General features: G+C 44.8%; 3 protein-coding genes across 3 annotated transcripts; all 3 read left to right on the top strand.

The window, feature by feature from the left end:
- Positions 1 to 3,125: 3,125 nt before the first annotated feature.
- LOC123067906 (probable inactive purple acid phosphatase 16) lies at positions 3,126 to 4,583 on the top strand. Its single transcript, XM_044490492.1, has 4 exons — positions 3,126 to 3,234; positions 3,324 to 3,551; positions 3,630 to 3,906; positions 4,012 to 4,583. Exons 1-4 carry the CDS (start codon positions 3,126 to 3,128, stop codon positions 4,208 to 4,210), a joined length of 813 nt encoding a protein of 270 aa, XP_044346427.1. The 3' UTR covers positions 4,211 to 4,583.
- A 5,414-nt stretch (positions 4,584 to 9,997) lies between these two features.
- Positions 9,998 to 11,571, top strand: LOC780694 (glucan endo-1,3-beta-glucosidase GII). Its single transcript, XM_044489622.1, has 2 exons — positions 9,998 to 10,345; positions 10,450 to 11,571. The coding sequence occupies exons 1-2, from the start codon at positions 10,261 to 10,263 to the stop codon at positions 11,391 to 11,393; spliced, it is 1,029 nt and encodes a 342-aa protein (XP_044345557.1). The 5' UTR covers positions 9,998 to 10,260; the 3' UTR covers positions 11,394 to 11,571.
- Positions 11,572 to 12,715: 1,144 nt separating this feature from the next.
- On the top strand, positions 12,716 to 15,882 carry LOC123066567 (uncharacterized). The gene is made up of 2 exons (XM_044489621.1): positions 12,716 to 13,992; positions 15,576 to 15,882. The coding sequence occupies exon 1, from the start codon at positions 12,872 to 12,874 to the stop codon at positions 13,970 to 13,972; it is 1,101 nt and encodes a 366-aa protein (XP_044345556.1). The 5' UTR covers positions 12,716 to 12,871; the 3' UTR covers positions 13,973 to 13,992; positions 15,576 to 15,882.
- The last annotated feature ends 5,349 nt before the right edge of the window (positions 15,883 to 21,231 follow it).

Below are 21,231 nucleotides of genomic sequence, written 5' to 3'. Positions count from 1 at the left end.
CCTCAAACGGTTAGTTATAACCTTAGCTGCAATCTTATATAATACAGAGCATAGCGCAATGGGGCGGTATTGAGAAATTGTTTGGGGGTACCGTACCTTTGGAATTAAGGTAATGGAAGTGTCGTTGAACCCAATCGGTAGGTCGCCCCCATTTAGAAAGCTTAACACTGCATTAGTCACGTAGTCCTTCAACAAATGCCAATGCCGTTGGAAGAAGCTGGTCTTAAAACCATCGACCCCGGTGCTTTCGTTGGGGCCATCTGAAAAAGAGCATCAGGAACCTCTTTTAATGTCGGATTTATGCATACATATATTTACACAATACGATGTGCCTTTGAAAGAAATATACATATACTTTCACTTCCTCTGTTCCGTAATACAAGACGTTTCGTGTCAAAAAAAAAACGTCTTACATTAGTCAAAGTTGAACCAAGGAAACCGGAACCAAATGGTAATGCTGCTACTACTAGTGCTAGTGCTACAGAATCACCAGACTAAATTAATTTCTATACGTCTATGTCCATCCCAAGAAAAGCAGAACTTGTAGTGTCGGATTAATGCATACATACGTGTACACAATACGATGTGTCTTTCAAAGAAGTATACATATACTTACTCTGTCTTATAATGTAAGACATTTTGTGTAAAAAAAGTCTTACATTCTATCTTATAATGTAGGACGTTTTGTGTCAAAAAAAAGTCTTACATTATGAATGGAGGGAGTACCCTGTTCGGACGAAAGAATGGAAACCACCATCCTTTGCTGGGCGCAAGTCAGCAAGTGAGTTATAGTGTCTCTGCTACGAGCGCAGGCAGGCACGTAGGGGATCCGACGCGAGTGACGCAGAACGTGACGCCCACTGGGTCGGTCACTGTGGTCTGGTCTTGATGTAGGTGATGACGGGGGTGGAGGTGAGAGCCAGGTGCGTGCAGCGGACGCGACTATTCTCCGTGCACGTGCCAATTCTCCTGGTACGCGTGCGTACACACTACTTAGGAGAAAGTGCTAGAAGGATCGATCCTAAAGGCTGGCCGTGGCGGTGTTCGGGGCGAATTTCATCTCCTCCACTCAGACCATATTCTGCCAGCCTACACCTTCTGATAAACTAACCTGAGAACAAGTCGCTGTCATTTGGATTTTCGTTCCGTTTTTCTTAATCTAACATACCAAGCTCACGAGATGAGGTGCCACGTACCAACTCTGATGTTGACTGTGATAGTGACCAATCCAGGAGTAGGCACAGAGCAGCGACGGCACGTCATCGTGGCACCAAGAAAGTATTTTCCAGGCATTGTAGTGTGGTCTTCTGCACGCAGAGTTTCTCAGCTCGAGCTCAAATACGATTGGATGATAGCAAAATAAAAAATTATAAATTATAAACTGACTTCTTAGAAACATTGGCAAAAGTTTCAAGTCTTATAAAAAGGAAAAAGTTTCACGGTGAGCACCAGCCAAAGCTTTGGCCGGTCACGTCCACGCGCGAACGCACCTACCGACTTGGGTAGCGACACGTAGGATGGGGGGGGGCACGTCCGTCTTCTTCCTCTTTTTCACTTCTCTCGTCGCTCGTCTCTGCCTGCCCTTTCTCTGTCTCCTTCTCAGGCCCCACTGCCATGGCCAACCGTCGACGCCCGGAGGCCTCCCAAGGCACCGTCGCCACGGGAATCAGCCGATCTGACCGCCCTTGGCCAGGTCTGCTTTGGATTCGCGCCACCGGAGCTCTGCTTGGCTCGCCGGATCCGTCCACGCCGAAGCTGCAATGGGCGATGATGGGACTACACCCCTCGGTGCAATTTTGCTGGAATCGGTGGTCTTCCAGGTTTCAACCATGGTGATTGTTTGCTACAACCAATGAGCCTCGGTGCTACAACCTATCGGCGCAAGTTTTGCTGGAACTGGCGGATGTTGAGGTTACAACCATGGGGATTTTTTGCTACAACTGACTAGCCTGGGTGCTACAACCCACATCTCTTTTTGCTACAAACAGCCACGGTGAGATGAGGGACAGCGATTTTTTGCTACAACCGTTGTTGGTTTTCCTACTACGGGTGGACTTTGTTTTTTGCATCGGTGACTGCGGACGACATGGCCGCCGGCATGACGTGCTACAACCAGGCAAGGCGAGCTGCAACTATGGCCACAAGAGCTAGAACCGCAGTCTAGCAGAGCTACAACGGTGGTCCGGTGGAGCTGCATTTTTTGCTTCAACCGGCAGCAGGAAAGCTACAACTGGCACTCAGATTTGCTACAATCACGACAATGAAGTGTTTCCGGTGGGGATGATGCACGTTTTATTTTTGCTGCAACCAGACGACGACGAGCACACTTTTTTCCCTGTGACAGGCAACCATGGAAGCTTCGACTGGCGTTGGATTTTTCCTGCAACCATGGGTGGGCTCCTGGAATTGCGGCTTTCCGAGAGCGAGGATGGCGAGCGGGCGGCGAGCCGGCGAGGTCATCGGTGTTGGGGTTGGTCGGGATGGTGGGGTGGGGGTTCTCTCACGCGTGTTGTTCGTGCGGCTCTGGTGCGCAGGCGGGTAGGAAACGAAGGAAGAGATCGAGAAGGGAGGAACAAGACGACTAGGAGTAGATCTGGCGCCCAACACTGCCCTACAAAAATTCGTCATGGAATCACATACGAAGAAGACATGGTAAAAAAAAAAAATCAAAATCAATACTTCCAAAAGCATATTGAAGCATTGATTTTATTATTTTTCTAAGCCTTACATTAATGTGATTCCATGATGAATTTTTGCAAGCACTTGAAATATTTGTCAATGTTTCTAAAAATAACAAAATCAGATTTTTTTTTTCGATTTTACTCTTCACCGAGCTAATTTAAAAAAACATAGGTGGCAGGGATTTCGCTCGATCGAATCGCCACCAGCCGCATATTCTTGGTGCCCAAAGGATATTCTTGATGCCTCTGCCTTTCTTCTGATAAACCAACCTGAACATCGCCATCAGTTGGCCAAAGGACGCATATAATTTTGTGAATTCCTTTGGATAATCTAACGTACGAACTTCACAAGATGGGACGACGTGCCAGTGTGCCACGTCCGTGCGTCTCGGCCCACTGTGACCGTGACCCGTCGATGAGCGGCTGCACAGGCAGGCAGCAGTGATGACCCGTCGAGAAGCCTTTTGCAGACACTGGATCGTGGTCTGGGGCCCCGCGCAGGATGTCGCATCCGACCGCGTCATGGCCACCGTGCTCGACGCCGAGAAGCCTGGTAATCAGTTGCCCTGAATCTTTCACTGAATTCCAGCTTTCCTCTGAATGTTCACCTTCCATTCCAAATTACTCTTGTATTATTGGCAGATTTCGTGGTGTACCTCGGCGACCTCGTGACAGCCAACAACGTGCCGATCCCCAACGCCACCCTGTACTGGGACATGGCGATTTCTCATTCCCGGCGCAGGGGCATCCCGTGGTCCACCGTGTTCGGCAACCACGACGACATGCCCTTCGAGTGGCCGCCTGAGTGGTTCTCCACGGCCGGCATCCCGCCGGTGCACTGCCCGCCTGCGGCGTCCATGCCAACCTCAGGTAACCGAACATTCCAAATCCCGCTGAATTCTGTGTTCAACCAGTCCGTAAGTAGGGTGTGTGCCGGGAATGGTTCAGAGTGCAGCTTCAGAGGGACGCCGCGGATCGACCTGATGACGGCTGAAATGAACCGCGACGGTGCCGACGGGTTATCGCGCTCGTCGGTCGGCCCCCAGGAGCTCTGGCCCGGCATCTCCAACTACGTGCTGCGGGTGCTCTCGCATGAGAAGCAACCAGACCCTGCTCTGCTCATGTATTTCCTCGACTCCGGCGGTGGATCGTACCCGGAAGTCATATCCTCTGCACAGGTCCGGTGGTTCTGCTACCAGTCTCAGTCCCTCAATCCAGATGGCAGGTCAAAAACTAACTTGCCACAATTCTTACTCAACAACTGAGCTGACATAGTGACATTTGCATGTTGATGTTGCACAATTTGGATCATCTTTGCGAGCCTCTGCAGGATTCCAGAGATCATCTTCTGGCACATACCGAGCACAGCATACGTCAAGGTGGCTCCAAAGGCCAAGACTGAGATAACAAAGCCCTGCGTTGGCTCCCTGAATGAGGAAGATGTGGCGCCACAGGTAGCCGAATGGGGCATGATGGACGCTCTTGCCAAGAGATCTTCAGTTAAGGCATACTACTACTACTTTGTCTGAAACTCTCATGAACTGCATGCCGGATCATCTCTCGAGTTGTGTAATGTGGTAACCTTTTGAAGGCGATCTTCGTGGGGCACAACCACGGGCTGGACTGGTGCTGCCCGTACGAGAAACTGTGGTTGTGTTTCGCGCGGCACACGGGTCACGGCGGATATGGTGACTGGCCAAGAGGGGCAAGGATCGTTGAGATTGCCGAGAAGCCTTTCTCTGTCCGCTCCTGGATACGGATGGAGAACGGGAGCACGCACAGCCATATTACATTGTCTTGAGCTTTTATTCAGGTAGGATTCAGACTTGTCTGCACCATGATGTGTTGAATTTGGAAAGTCCATTGCAATGCAAACAGTTTGTAACTTTGTATTTGAGTTAGTTAGGCCTTGGTGCAGCCGTGCAGGTGTCATCGCACATCGTATTAGCGCCAGACACGTATGATGCATAGAGCCAGTGGTTCCAACAGCCCTACACAACCGGACACCCAAATGCATATAGAGACTCAACCCCAGGGCTCCCTTTCGTCTTTCGACCGCGTGCGTGAGTTTCAAATCGAGTCCGTATACAAGTAGTATGAATATGAGTCCGGATCGTACTAGGCCTCGGGTGTTGGGTCAGATCGTGCATATATACGCAGCTAGTCCTGTGTTCCTGGGATGTGGAGAGGAGTTATTTTGTATTGGCCTAGGTTCCCGGGATTTTTATGCGGCAACCCGGCGTATGATGACAAAAAAAGAGTTTCGCTGTGACGCCGCCGCCGCCATAGGAACCAGCCTGCCGGAGGAGCTGCACCTCGAAATCCTGCGCCGCCTCTCCCCGATTCCCCATGTGCTCGCCCGCGCCTCCGCCGTCTGCCGGGAGTGGCGCCGCGTCGTGAACAACCCCGAGTTCCTCCGCGAGCTTTACCTTGCTCGCAGCGGGGCGCCCGTCACTGTGGGTTTCTTCCACAATGCGGACGACGGTGAGTACCCGCGCAGGTTCGTGGAGGCGCAACCTGGCGACCCCTTGAGACTCTCCTTCAAATTCATCGATCGGACGATCAACTGGCAGTTCGTGGACTGCCGGCACGGCCGCGTCCTGCTCAAGGATCGACCGAGTCATCGGTTCCTGCTGTGGCATCCCATGTCAGGCGACCACCACCTCGTTCTAAAGGGGCCACCGGTGTCCGGTGAACAAGAAAGTACTGGTGTCACGCTGATATGTGATTGTGGTGTGGTACCCGGCGATGACGAAGCCGACAAGATAGGTCAACGCACGTTGTGCCATGCGAGCCACTTTGGCGTGGCAATCGTCTGCAACCACAGACGCACAGGCTGCCTGGAGGCCACCATCTACTCCTCTGTCACAGGTGAGTGGAGCTCACCGCTGCAACTACCAAATTCGGCACGTCAAATCCGCCCCGAGCCATGTGCCGTCATCAGCAAAACCTTGTACCAACCACTATGCGACTATCTCGTTCTGGCCTACGATACGGAGCAAGGGAGCCTTACCACATTCAAGCGACCAAATTGCGGCAATATTCGTCTTTTTAAGGCGGGCACTGCCGTGCTCGGCCTCGCCGGGGTATTGGGTTTCACATTGCGCTTGTGGGCAAGATATGCGAATGCGTGGGTGCTGCAGAAGATGATCGATCTGACCGAGATTCTTCATGGTCTGTCAACTGCTCCATCGCCCAGAACAGACCCTCGGTTTAACTTTATGCCGCCAGTGAAGATCATTGGGGTTGCCGATCAGGGCGATGTTTTGTTTTTGTGGACCATGATCGGCATATTCATGTTATGTCCTGAATCCATGGAGGTCAAGAAGGTGCATCAGACTTCTGCCAACATGAATGTCGTATATCCCTATGGTGCCTTTTATGTCCCACCTGCTGCCCGTACCCAAAAGTTGCGACATAGGCCAAAGAGTAGATGATGTGTTCAACGCCCATGACCATTGAGATATGTTCCTGGCGCTGCAAAGTTAGGCTTCATTTGTTATCGTGGTTGTTTACTGTTACTTGTTTATATAACCAACATTTACCTTTTGTTTTACCAACTTTATTAGTTTCATTTCTGCACTTACATTATAAAATGGAGTCGTTTTTTTATCGTCGTCAAAGTAATACTCCCTCCGTTTTTCTTAATCTGCATATATATAAGATTTGGTCAAAATCTAAGTTTATTAAAAAAAATCAAGATTTACAATATGAAATCAATATTGTTAGATGCACCATGAAATTAATTTTCATACCATATAGTTTTAGTATTGTAGATGTTGATATTTTTTTCTATAAAGTTGATCAAACTTTACAAAGTTTGACTTTGACCAAATCTTATATGCGGACTAAAAAGAAACGGAGGAAGTATGCGCAATTATATAGCCCTCTTTCGTTTTGAATACAAAGGTCATGTCAGATTGCACTACCATGTACTGTAGAAAAACATTGGCTGCTTAACTTATATATTACAACTACAAATATAATTATGATTATGATAGAACTATGAATATCATTATGATAGATTTTTTTTTAGTAGGGTAAGTGCACTCGAGTGTCTTAGAAAAATGCCTATAAGGATTGAGCCATCCATCCATGCGATAATTAGTCGCCCTCGCGTGGATGTCATGAGGATTAATGCCTAAATCCAAATTTTAAATAATTTATCTCACAAACTGTTAAGCGGATTAGTGATCTGTATTCACGCTGATAGTATCCACTGACAACTGTTAAAAACGGATTAGCGATCTGTAGTTTGTCTTCAAAAATTCTAACTGAAAACAAAATCCCTCGTACATATGTGGCAACAAAAATATTTCCTCTCAATTAGAAATACATCATTCCTCAATACAAATTGGTGTGTATACTTCTGGATTCCATGAGCAGTTATGAGTACTTAGACAACTTGAACATATCTATACTTTTGTCTTAGAAAATATTCTAACTGCTTAATCCCTGGTGCAAATATGTGTCAACAAAGGTATTTCCTCTGAGCTAAAAAAACATATTTGGTCAGAGGAAATAATTGATGTGTATGCGTCTGGATTCCTTGAGAAGTTACATAGAAAACATATTTCCTGTCAATTTAATAAACATGTTTCCAAAAAAAAACTTATTGTGCATATGCCTGTATTCCTTGAGAAGTTATGAGTACGTACAAAACATGAACAAACCTATAATTTGGGTGTGTCTAGTGCACATCTAGATGTGCTCTAGCCATTGCACATCTAAGTGAGTGAATCAAATATAACAAGGAAAAAAAAGAAAAAGAAAATAGCCACACGCATCTCGACATGCTTTAGCAAAATTGCTACTCACTCCATTTTTGTATACAAGGCCACTATCAAAATTATAATTTGCAACTATACAAGGCCAGTAACATCAATCGAGGTAAACTTGATGATGTTTGCCTCGCACTAGCAACCGAGGACATTAATACCCCTTGCATGCATGTGGGAGTGAGAAGCTTGGTTTTCATGTACCACATTAATCAATCAACGAGGAGTGAGAGGGTTGTCTTGTTGTGCGTTGAAGAGAAAAATACACATTAATTAATACTTCGAGCGAGGAGAAAAGACAAGCTTGCACCATTGGCTTAAGTAAGCATTAGTTTCTACCTTCGTACCTGTAATATGGATTTGTGGCCTTGTATACAAAAATAGAGGGAGTACTTATAATTTTGAGAAAACTTGTAACGTGGTCAACTTGGTATGGAATTTATAGGACAAGAGATCGTGTCGAACAATATAACATGTGTTACTCGCATGACTAGCCTTGCAAGGCCGGATTTGGACCGCCGATCGCTTGGAGCACCGAGGTTGGCCAAATTATGGCCTATGCACTCTTTGCAAAAGAGAACAAGAAACAAGCATCCACCTCTTTGTCAAATGCCGTTTTACCATCAGGCTTTGGGACATGGTGATTGCAAGATATGGGCTTGTGCACATGGACACCACCGTTTGGCATCTTCATGAGTCGCTCTTCGATTGGTGGGTTAGGAGAACCGACATGACAAATCCTAACAGGAGAGCTATGGCCTCCCTCACCATGCTAGTGTCGCCGACTATATGGAACGAGCGGAATGCTAGGATCTTCAGGCACAAGAGCAGGCCGCCCCCGATCCTCCTTAAAATAGTTACCGATGAGGCTAGCCTCTGGGTTACTGCCGGTGCTAAGAAACTAGGGAAAATTGTATTAGGCGAGTAATTGCCATGCCGTGTAGGGTGGGGTACTGTAACCGACTTAAACTCTATTCTCCTCTCATTTAATAGATGAGGCAAATTTTTTGCCTCCATTTAAAAAAAACATATGTTACTACAGTTTCTTCCTTATAAAACTAAAAATCATCTTCGAAGGCAACACGGCAGGGCGCAAACGGAAGACTTCATCACGGAACTCATGCGCGTGCGATCAGATCCAATTGCGAGAGAAGTGCACTTTGCTGACGCCGCCATGGGCAGCCTGCCGGACGAGCTCCACCTGGAGATCCTCAACAGCCTCCCGCCGCTTCCGCCAGTGCTCGCGAGTGCCTCCATTGTGTGCAAGACATGGCGCGGCGTTGTGAACGACCCAGATTTCCTCCGCGAGCTACACAACAAGCACCGCGGGCCTCCGGCCATGCTAGGCTTCTTCCACAACTCATACGAACTCCCACATAGGTTCGTGCACGCCGGCAACCCAGCAAGCTTCGCCCGTGGATTCGGTGATCGGAGGACTGACTGGCAGTTCGTGGATAGCCGCCATGGCCGCGTCCTCCTTAGCGACGGGTGGGATCATCGGTTCCTAGTTGGCGAGCGGCATCTCGTTCATTCGGTGCCGCGCTGCTCTGCGACTCCGCCACAGGTGAAGAGGGCAAAGGCCAAGGCATGGGGTGCCATGCCAGTCCCTTCCGCGTGGCCGTTGTATTCAAGAACTCGCAGACGAACTGCATGATCGCCAGTGTCTTCTCCTCGCTCAACAACCAGTGGAGAAATAAATCAGTGTTTCTTTAAGCACTGGTGCTTATTTGTAGAAGATAGACGCTTATAAGCATGTCTTTTCTATAAAATAGAGACACTGGTGCTTCAGAAAATCCGATTTATTTTTCTAAGCACCTAGTATTGTACAAGGCCTTAGAGCATCTCCAATAGATGAGGTATATTTTGGTGCTCCAAACCGATGATGTAAATATTTGGAGCATCAAAAAGTGCTTTTTACATCTCCGAAAAATATTGTGCCTTGTTTCGGCTAAGCTAGCATCGGTATATGTACTAGTAGGGACAAAAAGAAGAAGAAATGCACCATGCTCTAAACAAAGCATCGGCGAAAGCACCATTTTGTCTAGTATCCGCTGGAATTCCACTACACAGACAATCCACAATTTTGGAACCACGTAGATACATTACATACATACCCGGCGTACACGTTGGTCTGGGTCACGGGACTAAAACGGAAAACAACAGGGCAAGGCACTTGGCAACACGACTTTTCTTCCACTCTCTGGCCTTTCGCGTACGTAATTCCACTGCACGGATAAGCCACATGTTTGGAGTTTGGACCGATGCATCCATTCCATGCCCGTCGTACACTTCCGGCCAGGTGACCACACAGCGTGACGAACGGATCGATGATGTGGAAAACAAGGAAGGAAGGCCACGAGTTTCTCGGGGCGCGACTGGTGCCGGGTCTCGTACGTACGCGCGCGCACGGTGATTAGGCAGACAAAATGGCCGGACCATCGACATGCATGCATTGCGTTGGACAGTTGGAAGTCATGTATACATACGATCACACCACACACATGGAAACATGGCTTCTGGTTCTGGCCAGCTATAGATTGGAACAAACATGGAAACCAGAGCACGATCGAGGGTGGACTAATAACTACGAACCGGAAATTCTCGCCAAACTATTTCCAACTCGCCAAACAAGCCGCTCTTGGAATCCAGTCCTACTCCTATATATAGGCTGTGCTGCTTGGTAATACCCTTTGCATGCAATAGGAGGCCTAGCTAGCTACTACTGTTGTAGTACCACAGTAGCCGAGTTCGTGCGTGTCTCAACTGTTTCCTAGCCTAACAAGCTGATCGAGCTTCCGAAGATGGCGCGGCAGCGTACGTGCTCTGCCTCCGCGCTCGCGCTCGCCGTGGCGTTGGTCGTCGGAATCCTGGCGTCCATCCCTGTCGGTAAGCTACCAACCTGCAAGAATGCATGTCTCCGTTCATCACATTCACCGGTTGTTTGCATTGCTGTCAATCTACTCACTGTTATCCCTGGCGCTGGCGGGCAGAGGTGGAATCCATCGGCGTGTGCAACGGGATGCAAGGCGACAGCCAGTCCCTGCCATCGCGGGCCGACGTGGTGCAGTTCTACGGGACCAAGGGCATCAGCGCCATGCGCATCTACGCCCCGGACCCCGAGACGCTCCAGGCCCTCGGCGACACCGGCATCGACCTCATCATGGACGTGGGCAACGGCAACCTTTCCGCCCTCGCCTCCGACGCCGGCTTGGCGGCGTCCTGGGTCCAAGAAAACGTGCTGGCCTACCCGCGCGTCAGCATCAAGTATATCGCCGCCGGCAACGAGGTGGAAGGCGGCGACACGCAGAACATCGTCCGGGCCATGAAGAACCTCAACGCCGCGCTCTCCAAGGCCAGCCGCCCTGACGTGAAGGTTTCCACGGCGGTCAAGATGAGCGTGCTCGCGTCCTCCTCGCCTCCCTCCAGCGGCGTGTTCAAAGACGCGTATATGTCGGAGGTGACCCAGCTGCTCAAGGACACCAGCGCGCCGCTGCTCGCCAACGTGTACCCCTACATCGCCAAAAGGGACACCCCGACCATCGACCTCAGCTTCGCGCTCTTCCAGCCGAACACCAACCCGGTGAACGACAACGGCAACGGCCTCACCTACACCAACCTCTTCGACGCCATGGTCGACGCTATGTACACGGCCATGGAGCAGGCGGGTGCGTCGGACGTGCCCATCGTGGTCTCGGAGAGCGGGTGGCCATCCGCCGGCGACGACCTGGCAACCCCCACCAACGCGCAGGCGTACAACCAGAACCTGATCGACCACGTCGGCAAAGGCACGCCCAAGAGGGCCGGGCCCCTGGAGACGTACATCTTCGCCATGTTCAACGAGAACCAAAAGGGAGGGCTCGAGACTGAGAGGAACTTCGGGTTGTTCAACGGCCCCGATAAGACGCCGGTGTACCCTATAAGGTTTACCAATTAGTTAAGACGACCGGACTATATCTTCATGTTTACAGGAGTACATACGTACTGTAGCTCTTACTACGGTCGATCTCAATAAGCTGCGGAATAATTCGTGCAAGGACGTACAAGTATTTTACTAGATAATGTCATATGAATAAGAGCCATAAATTGTGTTTTGGAATTAGGGTTTGTTTCCTCTCCACTAAAGAAGCATAGTAAACTTGTGAAGTAAGCGTTTGATTCTATTTATTTTTCTTATAAACAAGTAAATTTGCTAATTTCAAGTTGACTTATAATTTCTTTCGACGCTGAGAACCATCCATCCAGGGAAAAGTCCATATTTTGTGAGCACTAAAAAATATTCTATTTGCTTTGCACACATAGGCAAAACAAATACAATGAATGTTGCATACATCTAAATATGAACAAATATGTAAAGTCGACAGAGAAAAGAGAAATAAGATTCTCTTAGTAGTTGCCCAACAGACCCAAAAATAAACATATATAGGTATATCACAATAGAAAGATTCATCTATATATATTTTTGGTTTATGTAGAAATAATATCTATGGTATGAAAAGGTAAGCAGAAATGATTTAGGTTCTATACTCCAGCACAGTGGCAATCCCCTAAAAGAACATAGGACGGCAATGAGGCAACATATCGAGCCAAGTTCATCAATTAATGAGTAGGATTGTGTGTGGATATTTTATGGCACTACGTTTTTTTGTTGTTGTTGCAATGGACATGCATGAATTACGTTGGGCCGTTGGAAGTCTTGTACGTACGATCGCACCACACACCTGGCTGCTGGCCAGCTATATATGGAGATGAACCAAACTATTTCAAACTCGGTAGCTATATATAAATAGGGCGCTCGCTAGCTCGCAAAACAGCCTATTTTGAGTTGTCTGAAATGACTTCAAAAGTGAACGGAGGGAGTAGTTGAGATCCTTTCAAAAAAAAATTGTCTACTCTTTAATGGTTGCCAAATTCCCTGATTTAAATTGTTGTAGATGCTATTGCACGGTGTACATGCATACTCTTTATTCGCACAATGCAAGTACATAATATTTTCTGGGTAAAAAATAGTATATTTTGATTTAGATCTTTTTCTTCATATATAATTCATCTTCAATTAATCTTTATATTCCCGCTGCAACGCATGGGGAAATTATCTAGTACTTGTATATAATCAAATATGGCCTCGGTCATTGGACGGCTGAAGATCCATAACAGATCTCATCTATTATTCATTTCCTTGCATTAGGATGTGTTTTGAGTTTGGAAAGTTCGCTCCAAATTAAACATCATGTATTGGATATTTCGATTTCGATAAAGGAGGCACCGGCGGATTTTTAGGAGACGAGCTGGCAACTTCCCATCGGACACTTCGATCAAAGAGTCCCACCTGCGTACTGTACGTAGATATATACACGTGCGCGCGTGCGTTCGGATCTCAATCGTAGATGAGAATTTAACTTTGCCTACGCCGCCATGAGCAGCCTGCCGGAAGAGATGCACCTTGAGATCCTCAAGCGCCTGCCGCCGCATCCACCAGTGGTGCTCGCCCGCGCCTCCGCCGTATGCAAGGCGTGGCGCCGGGCACTCAAGGACCCTGGCTTCCTCCGTGATCTATACCGCACACATCGTGGGCGGCCCATCACCATTGGCTTCTTCCATAATTCCAGCAGCCCCCTCCCGCGCGGGTTCGTGCCGGCGGGCGACCATGTCCCCGTGAGTTTCTCCTTGGAGTCCATCGATCGGTTGCCTACCTGCCGGTTCGTGGACTGCCGCCACGACCGTGTGCTCCTCCACGACGGATGGCGCCGGTTCCTGGTGTGGCACCCTGTGACCGGCGAGGGCCACTGCGTTCTAATGGGAGAGCTCGAGGCGCAAGGGATGCCCAGCGGAGATAGACACGCTAGCGCGGCTCTCATATGTGAATGCCGCGACGGTGAGGCCGACCGACGCGCCGTGCGCAGTTCGAGCCCTTTCCGTGTTGCCGTGGTGTTCAACCACCGCAACTGGCGTCACATAGTTGGCATCGTCTACTCCTCGCTCACAGGTCAGTGGACCCCATCGACGAGGTTGAAGTTCACATGTGAATTTTGCCGAGAACCTTGCGCCGTCATAGGAAGCACCTTGTACCAGCCGATCTATGAATCTCTAGTTCTGGCTTTCGATACAGACCAACGGAGCCTGACCACGTTCAGGCGGCCGACCACGCCCAACGGCGCCAATATCCGTCTCCTTAAGATCAATGATGGCATGCTCGGCGTCATCGGGGTGCAGGGTTCCTATCTAGATTTGTGGGCGTGGGATGGCGACAGTTGGGTTTCCCGCATGACAATTGATCTGACCGACGATCCTCCAGGTTTGCCCACAATGTCAGAGTCTCATTATTCTATGTTTATGACGCCGACAAAGATCATCGGAGTCGCTGAGGAGGGCGATATGCTGTTCCTTCGGACCGTGATGGGTATATTCATGTTCTTCCTCGAATCCATGGAGCTAAAGAAGGTGCACGAGTCCGGTCACTGGATGGAGACAGTTTATCCTTACGCTCCCTTTTATCTCTCCGCTACTCAGGCTTAATTACGTTGTACTATTTCGAGGTGCGTATTTGCAAGATTTCACTCTCCTTATCTAAGTTGATGAGATTGAAAAGTGTGCTGGCATATATCACGAACTGAGCATAACTTGTGCTAACTCAGTTGCTATATCTTTGACCTAGCTTATTTTAAATTATGCATCATTGATTTTGTTTTGGTCTGTTTGATCCACTCCAACTCGCACACATGGCTTTGGTTTTTTGTGCCACTCTATGGTGTTATGCAATCTTATATCTTATATCTTATATCTACGAATTGGAGGCACCATACGAGTAACCACGTTAATCCTCGGTAACTAAGAAAACTAGCCATCCGATATTCAAATTAAGTAGTTTTAACCGTCGGATGTGATGTCTCAAGGAGTCCTCGAATTTTGTCCCACCTTAAACTGTCTACAGCGGAAAAAAATATTATATCTTAATATATACTATTTACTAATTTAATCAATCTATCTTAACCCTATGATTTACGTTACACTATTTACCATGTTACCAAGTACAACGATTTATGTGAGTCAAAAAAATAGCGTGATCCAACCTACACGTTAGAAGACTCTTAGATATACCCTATTAAGCAAGCCATGATAGGAAGTCCATATCGTTATGTTTCCTCAAAGAAAAAGAGTCCATATCGTTATGTACTATCAAGGAAAAAAAGTCCATATCGTTGTGGGTTTCACAAAAGAAGTCCATCTCCCCGTGTTACACAATCTCACGTGATTTTTTGAGAAAACAAAAGATTTTGGCCTCTCCTCTCTCGGGTTAAGATTCAATCTGATGTGCTCCTTCGATGCTATACATGCTTGCCCCTTCCCTACCTTCCAGATCTCAAGGAAATTAGATCACGATGGTCTGGTACGCTAACATTATTTCTACACGTATAGAGCGCTTCCTCCTCACATCAGCCCATCCGCGTGAGATCGTGTCCTTGCCGCAGCCGCTTTCCCCATCTCTCCTCAGGCGCCCCTTCCATGGTGCCTTTGGCTTTGATCCGGTAGGCAGCGTTCTCAAACCACAATTGATGATTCTGCACGCTTGATTCCACCAGCACTCGACGATGCAATCTGGCCTTATCTTTCCCAGTCTCAATTTCTTTTCCCGTGGAGATTGAAAAATCGGATCCGCTATTTACATCAAGAATTGCTGGTGTCGTGCCCGTCGACATAGGATTTGCGGCAGCCCGCACTGCCGTTTCGTACGTGGCAGCATGTTCAGAAGTGCGTACAGTACATGCACTTGCACAACAGCAGTCAACAGGTACATTTGTAGGCAACAAGACGTACAGACGAGGAAAACATTAGCATGATTGAGGATTACTGAGGTAAGGCAACATATGAGGTGCGTACAAGTTCATGATCCATATCTACCTAGAGATTCTTTGATTAGTTGGTAGCTTTTGGTTGCCGTCGTCTCCCAGCGTTCAATCATGGTCTCTATACTACCTGTAGATTTCTTATAGTTTTTCCTACCTACTTCTCAAATTAAGATTTCTGTATGTTCTTTTTTATATTACTTTTGGTCCACAAAAAATATGACACACGTTCTCAATTCCATAAAACGATTTGACAAATTAGTGCCTTCTTGCAGGGAGGTTTCGGCCAGGGCAACGGTGCATTAATAATTACAACAGGTGCAACATGTCTATTTTTTGAAGGAACATTGTCTGCTCTTTGCAAGCATCAGAATGCATACGTTTATTTTCATAGTGAGGAAGCACAGATTATTCATGTTGTACTATATTGATTCTTCATTCTAGAGAATCTATTTATTCTCCTCCCTTTTTTTCTTAATTTCCTTCGAAATGCTTCCTGCTAATACTTTATTCAAGTTTCAAGTTGGGATGAGCTAACTTTCCGTCCTCTGTCTATTATATGGCACATGACATCATGCTAAGTTTTTCGGGCACAAGGCATTTGTAATTTTCCTTAATTTCTAATAATAAATAGATTTACTGTTATCATTACTGTATGAAAACAATTCTAATTTACGTCTTTGTGTAAACATTGCAGCTGTTAAGTGAGGCTGATCTCTTGACGACTAGCTCTTCTCCAGGGCAATCTATCTATCTATTATATAATTAAGACAAGAGACAAACAAGCGATTACGTTTATCCACATAGATTAAATTATCTCGACCACTAATTTTAAGTATAAACAGCTCAGATTTAAAGATATGTACATTACATACAAATATGTTGTACATGCACTGTTTGGCACATAATAAATCTGTCACGTAGAAGTGCCTAGGATGAAAACGTGCGATCACAATGATGTACGGAAGGACACCTACGGTTTATGAAGCGATCATCACATCTTGCTAAGAAAAAAAACATCATGATTGTACGTGTGAATAAGTGGGACATGTACTCAAGTCCGATTCATACTCTAATGGGAGAAAAAAACACTGAAGCCAGCCACACTGCTATGAGCCAACAAACAACCTATCAGCCCAGTTCCTTTTTTTTGAAACGTCAGCTCAGTTCCAGAGCACGTACATAACGGACAAAAAAATATCCCTAAAAAAAGAAGCCAGCCAAAAAAGAAAAAAAGAACAAGTGAGAAAATTGAGGTAGTAAAAGGAATAGAAGTTGATAACCAATTAACAACTAATACATTTTTTCTATGTAAAATTCAAAACTAAAGAACATACTATCCTTTTGGGCGTAAAATAATACAGAATAGGAAAAACAATATGGATGAATAATACAAATACCATATAGAATGGAATACAAAAAAAAATGTTTATTTGGTTCCCACACAAACTTGATATGAATATTCTCTAAAATATATTTGGCAACACATAGGAAAAAATGATTCATTATATCAAGTTGCGACCTAGTTATAGCGGTTGAGGTTTAAAGGTAAATATAGACTATCATCTACAAAAAATAAATAGACTATCCATGCGAAGTGGTAGTGTGAAGTCTATGTTCGCATATAGTTGTAAAAAAAATGTCTATGTTCGTATATAAATGGAAGAACAGATTGATGATATCGGATTAATACGAAGGAAGTTGTTCATGTTTATTTAAGGAAGACCTAGAGATAATTCTACAAGGAAACATAAATGTAGGTGTGCAATAGCGTGGGTCCTTACCTAATAAAATAGGATCCACCAATTTCACCTATACCAACTGAGATTAAAGACATAAAAGTTACATACATACAAGTCTATAGTCCGTGTCACATGTCCTATACCACCGTATGCCATGACCAACAAACACAAATCGTGATGTAGTAGCACAAATTTGCGTTTTGGCCAAGGACACTAACTACCCATTTCCATGAAGGATACTACGAAAATCTAGGACACTAGCTATCACTTGACATATACTCTCTCTGTAAATAAATATAATACATTTTAGATATTCCAATATTGGCGAGATACGTACTGAAACGATGAACAAATACACTAAAATCCATCTATATACGTCCAAGTCAGAAAAAAGTTAGATCCTCTTATATTTGTTTACGGAGAGAGTATAACAAAATGAGTGTAATATATCTACGTTTGCTTGCATCTAACACAAATAACTAAAGTTTAAGAGAAAAAAATTCTACCAAACAGTTTGAATATGACTTTAATACAAAAATGAATATTAATATTAGTAGTTCAATCATCATCCAAGAAAAATAGAAGTCACCGCAAAATATCAAAACAAACAATAAGAACTATCTATAATTTTAATAAAATTATTAATCAGCTTTTGATTTGATAAAAGTACATATATGTGAAAGGCAAACAATATGGATACAAGCAAAACGAACAACCTATCTATTAGTATTACGTATCTAATTATTATAATATTATTAAAACAAAAGGAGATCCAATCAATGACACTAGCAAATCATTATGTATTGGTCACACTTACTTTTCCAAACTAAAAAATAAAAGGAGGACTACTCCGGCCTCTGCATGGAGCCATGCACATAGCCACACTTACATTTTCAATTAAACACTATTATCTTTTTTAGGATAGTCATGCGGGCTCCGAGATAGATACATGCAAAGGAATTTGACAAGACCATGGACGACAGATATGTTGCAATCGGAGTAGTTTTTGGTGCATGCAAAAACCAATGAAATTTCTAAGCTTTGATTTAAAACGTAGGTTCAACATGGCAAGCACAACACATCAATAACATGTAGGCACACGCACACCTCTAAAGAGGCTCAATGCTGCCCTGATGGGGAATGGGCCAATGGCTTCAGCTGCCAAACACTTCTATGAGGGTATATTCATATTTTCAAATGGGATTGAGTTTACCTATGGTTTTTCTACAATGTGATAGAATACCAAAACTAATGTTTTGACGAATCAAATCGGATAACAAGTTGCGGGAAAGAAAGTGTTAGACAGAAACACCAAACATGCAATTAATTACTATTGAATAAGGAATAATATTTCGTTCCTGTCACAGGTACTGCATGGCATGGGAAATAGTTCTACCAGTTAGAAAAAGAATGATGTTAAAACATTACACAATAATGTTTAATCAAATATATAATTGTCTTTGTTTCTGTTCGTACGCCTTCTCAAACCAGACTAACCACCCATTGCATCTTCACTTTGACTACCTTTCTGTCTCAATAGAGAAGTTTGCCTTGGCAATGGACTTTAAATAGATTATTACATCCTTTCTGTTACTTTTCCCCTGAAAAACAACATGGAGTTCTGTTCTTCTACAAACTTATATGGAAATAATGTAGTAGTACTCTTTTTTCAGTTCTTTGAGCCTGCACTTCTAATATCTGTCACTCTTTGAAGTCCTTAAGCTATGCAGATGATTGGATGCTTAATGTTATTTCTTCGGCATCAAGTGCAGATAGATTTACTTAAGAATATGTAGACCATTATCAATCTACATAATTCACTACTATTAGGTTTATGAAACACATAAAAGAGCACTTGAAATATGAAACGTGAAAATATGTCCCATAATTCCTATAGGCAACTGCTCTAAAATCCATAGCCTCCCTGATTATTGAGAAGAATTCCGGAAAAATGGATTATTCATAAGAAATATCATCAGTGAAAGACCTTTTTGTATTACAACAAAGCGGGTGTAAATAGAAACGTGTAGAACTCAAGTACTTCACATATCGAGTTTTATTTTTGCATGGGCTGCCTTACAAAAACCTCACTGCCATATCTACCAGGAAATGTTAAATATACAGCTATGATCGGGAAAAATCTGGGAGTTTTTATATGCCATGTCAAATAGTTCAAGAAAGATTAAAAGTTAGGAGCTATTACATAATAAGAGTTAAATGTGCTCACTGTTGCATTTACTTAATTAAAACTATTATTTGCACCCCAAAGCTTTCAAAGAAGGTTTGTCTGAACACTTTTGTGCCTATTGGTGGGGATATATACAAATACACTAAATTCTCTTTTTGACGTGTGAACGTACTAGTAGAAAAACACCTATTAGTCCCGGTTCGTAAGGGCCTTTAGTCCCGGTTCATGAAACGGGACTAATGGGTCATTACTAATACCTCCACCCATTAGTCCCGGTTCAAACACGAACCGGGACCAATGTGCCTCCACGTGGCCCTGTGCGCCGAGCCCAGTCAGGGGGCCTTTGGTCCCGGTTGGTGGCTCCAACCGGGACCAAAAGACATCCACGCGTCAGCATTTCAGTGGCTGGGGTTTTTGTTTTTTTTTTGAAAGGAGGGGGGGTTGGGGGTTTTGGGGGGTTAATTTAGGTGTTTCATATATTGTGTTAGCTAGCTAATTAATAGAGAGAAGTGTCCTCTCTTATGTCTGTGTTTGGTCGACGCTACGTACTATATATACATAAGTGATCGAGAGAACCATTCAGTACAGAAGTTTGTCATGCATACCGAGAGAAGTGATCGATCGACCTCTCCTTCTCCGAGAGATTGGTCGAACAACAAGTTTTCGTATCATGTATCCGATGCTACTGGCTACATACATGTACAATATGTATAAGATCTCTCAATTACACAAACCCCTAGCATTTGAAATCAATTTCCACATGGTATTCTTCGGCTTTACTGATGACGTGTTCAAGAAAGAATCCCGCCAATTTCTCTTGAATTGCTTTCATACGATTTGGTTCTAGGAGTTCATCCCGCATCTGCCACGTCTAATTTGAAGAAGAGGGTTAATTAATACATATATATGAATGAAACTCAACAGAAATGATGGTGTAATAAAGTGAAATTGTGAGTATTATTGCTTACGCACTTCATATTGTCTTCTAGAGTAGCCCCGCTTGTTTTTCAAAGTCGCGGTGTGGATGAACTCGCACACGTAGTATCCACAGAAATCGTTCCCTTCCTCCTGCCACAAGCACTTTACGAGAAATAGAGGTCAATCAAACTGATAATGAAGCATTATAAATGGCATTGATGAAAGTATAGCTATAGAATCAACGGGAGATGCGCGCAACTAGCTAGCCAGTAGTACTTACTTTCGGGTATTTATATCGCAGCTCCTTCGGCAGTCCCAGAGCTTCTGCGGTGAACTGTTTCCAAACCCTGCAAGACAAAGAAAATAATTATTATTACTTGAGATATCAGGAAATGAACAAAAAGTTGCCGATATGGTGCGATAATGATCGATTGAACTTACTTGATGAGCATTTCAGTGATGTCCGCATAGGTTTTGGGATCTTTCTGTCTCGAGTCTAAGACGGTTACTAGTCCACGCTCAAGCTTAATCTCCAGAAGAATATAGTGGTACCTGCTCACGCATGCATAACTCATCAATTACATTACTATAACCTCGCTTGAGTAATAAGGGAAACCAAATATGCACACGACAATAACACTCACGGGCCGTTGTAAGGAAAGAGTATGGTATCTTTGTTTTGATTTTTGATCAACGATTGTAGCAAGTTGTCATCGGCCTCTTTAACGTCATTTTCAACCAGAAATACATCTATGATATTTGTGTTAATGAACCCAATATCATAAATTTCTTGTTTTTTTGCACTCGACGATCTTCAATCTGCATAATATATTGAGGATAATTAATTATAAATACATGCAATGAAAGAGCCGAGCTATATATAGAGACTTAATGACAAAAATAGTACTTACATGCAGTAGCAAAAGACCATTAATTTATCGAGGGCCTTTTGATTGAAGAACTCGAAGAACTCCTCAAATGGAACACACAACAGATCATTTGAAACGAGGTCGTGCTCCTCTTTAATGTTCAGATACAAACTGTTCGTCCCCTCAGACTCTCTGCAGGTTTTCATGTACCAAC

This window comes from Triticum aestivum, chromosome 3B, assembly GCF_018294505.1.
Source record: "Triticum aestivum cultivar Chinese Spring chromosome 3B, IWGSC CS RefSeq v2.1, whole genome shotgun sequence".
Classification (NCBI taxonomy): Eukaryota; Viridiplantae; Streptophyta; class Magnoliopsida; order Poales; family Poaceae; genus Triticum; species Triticum aestivum.
Note: the sequence above shows the minus strand (reverse complement) of the source record. Positions and strands in the feature narration are given on the sequence as shown.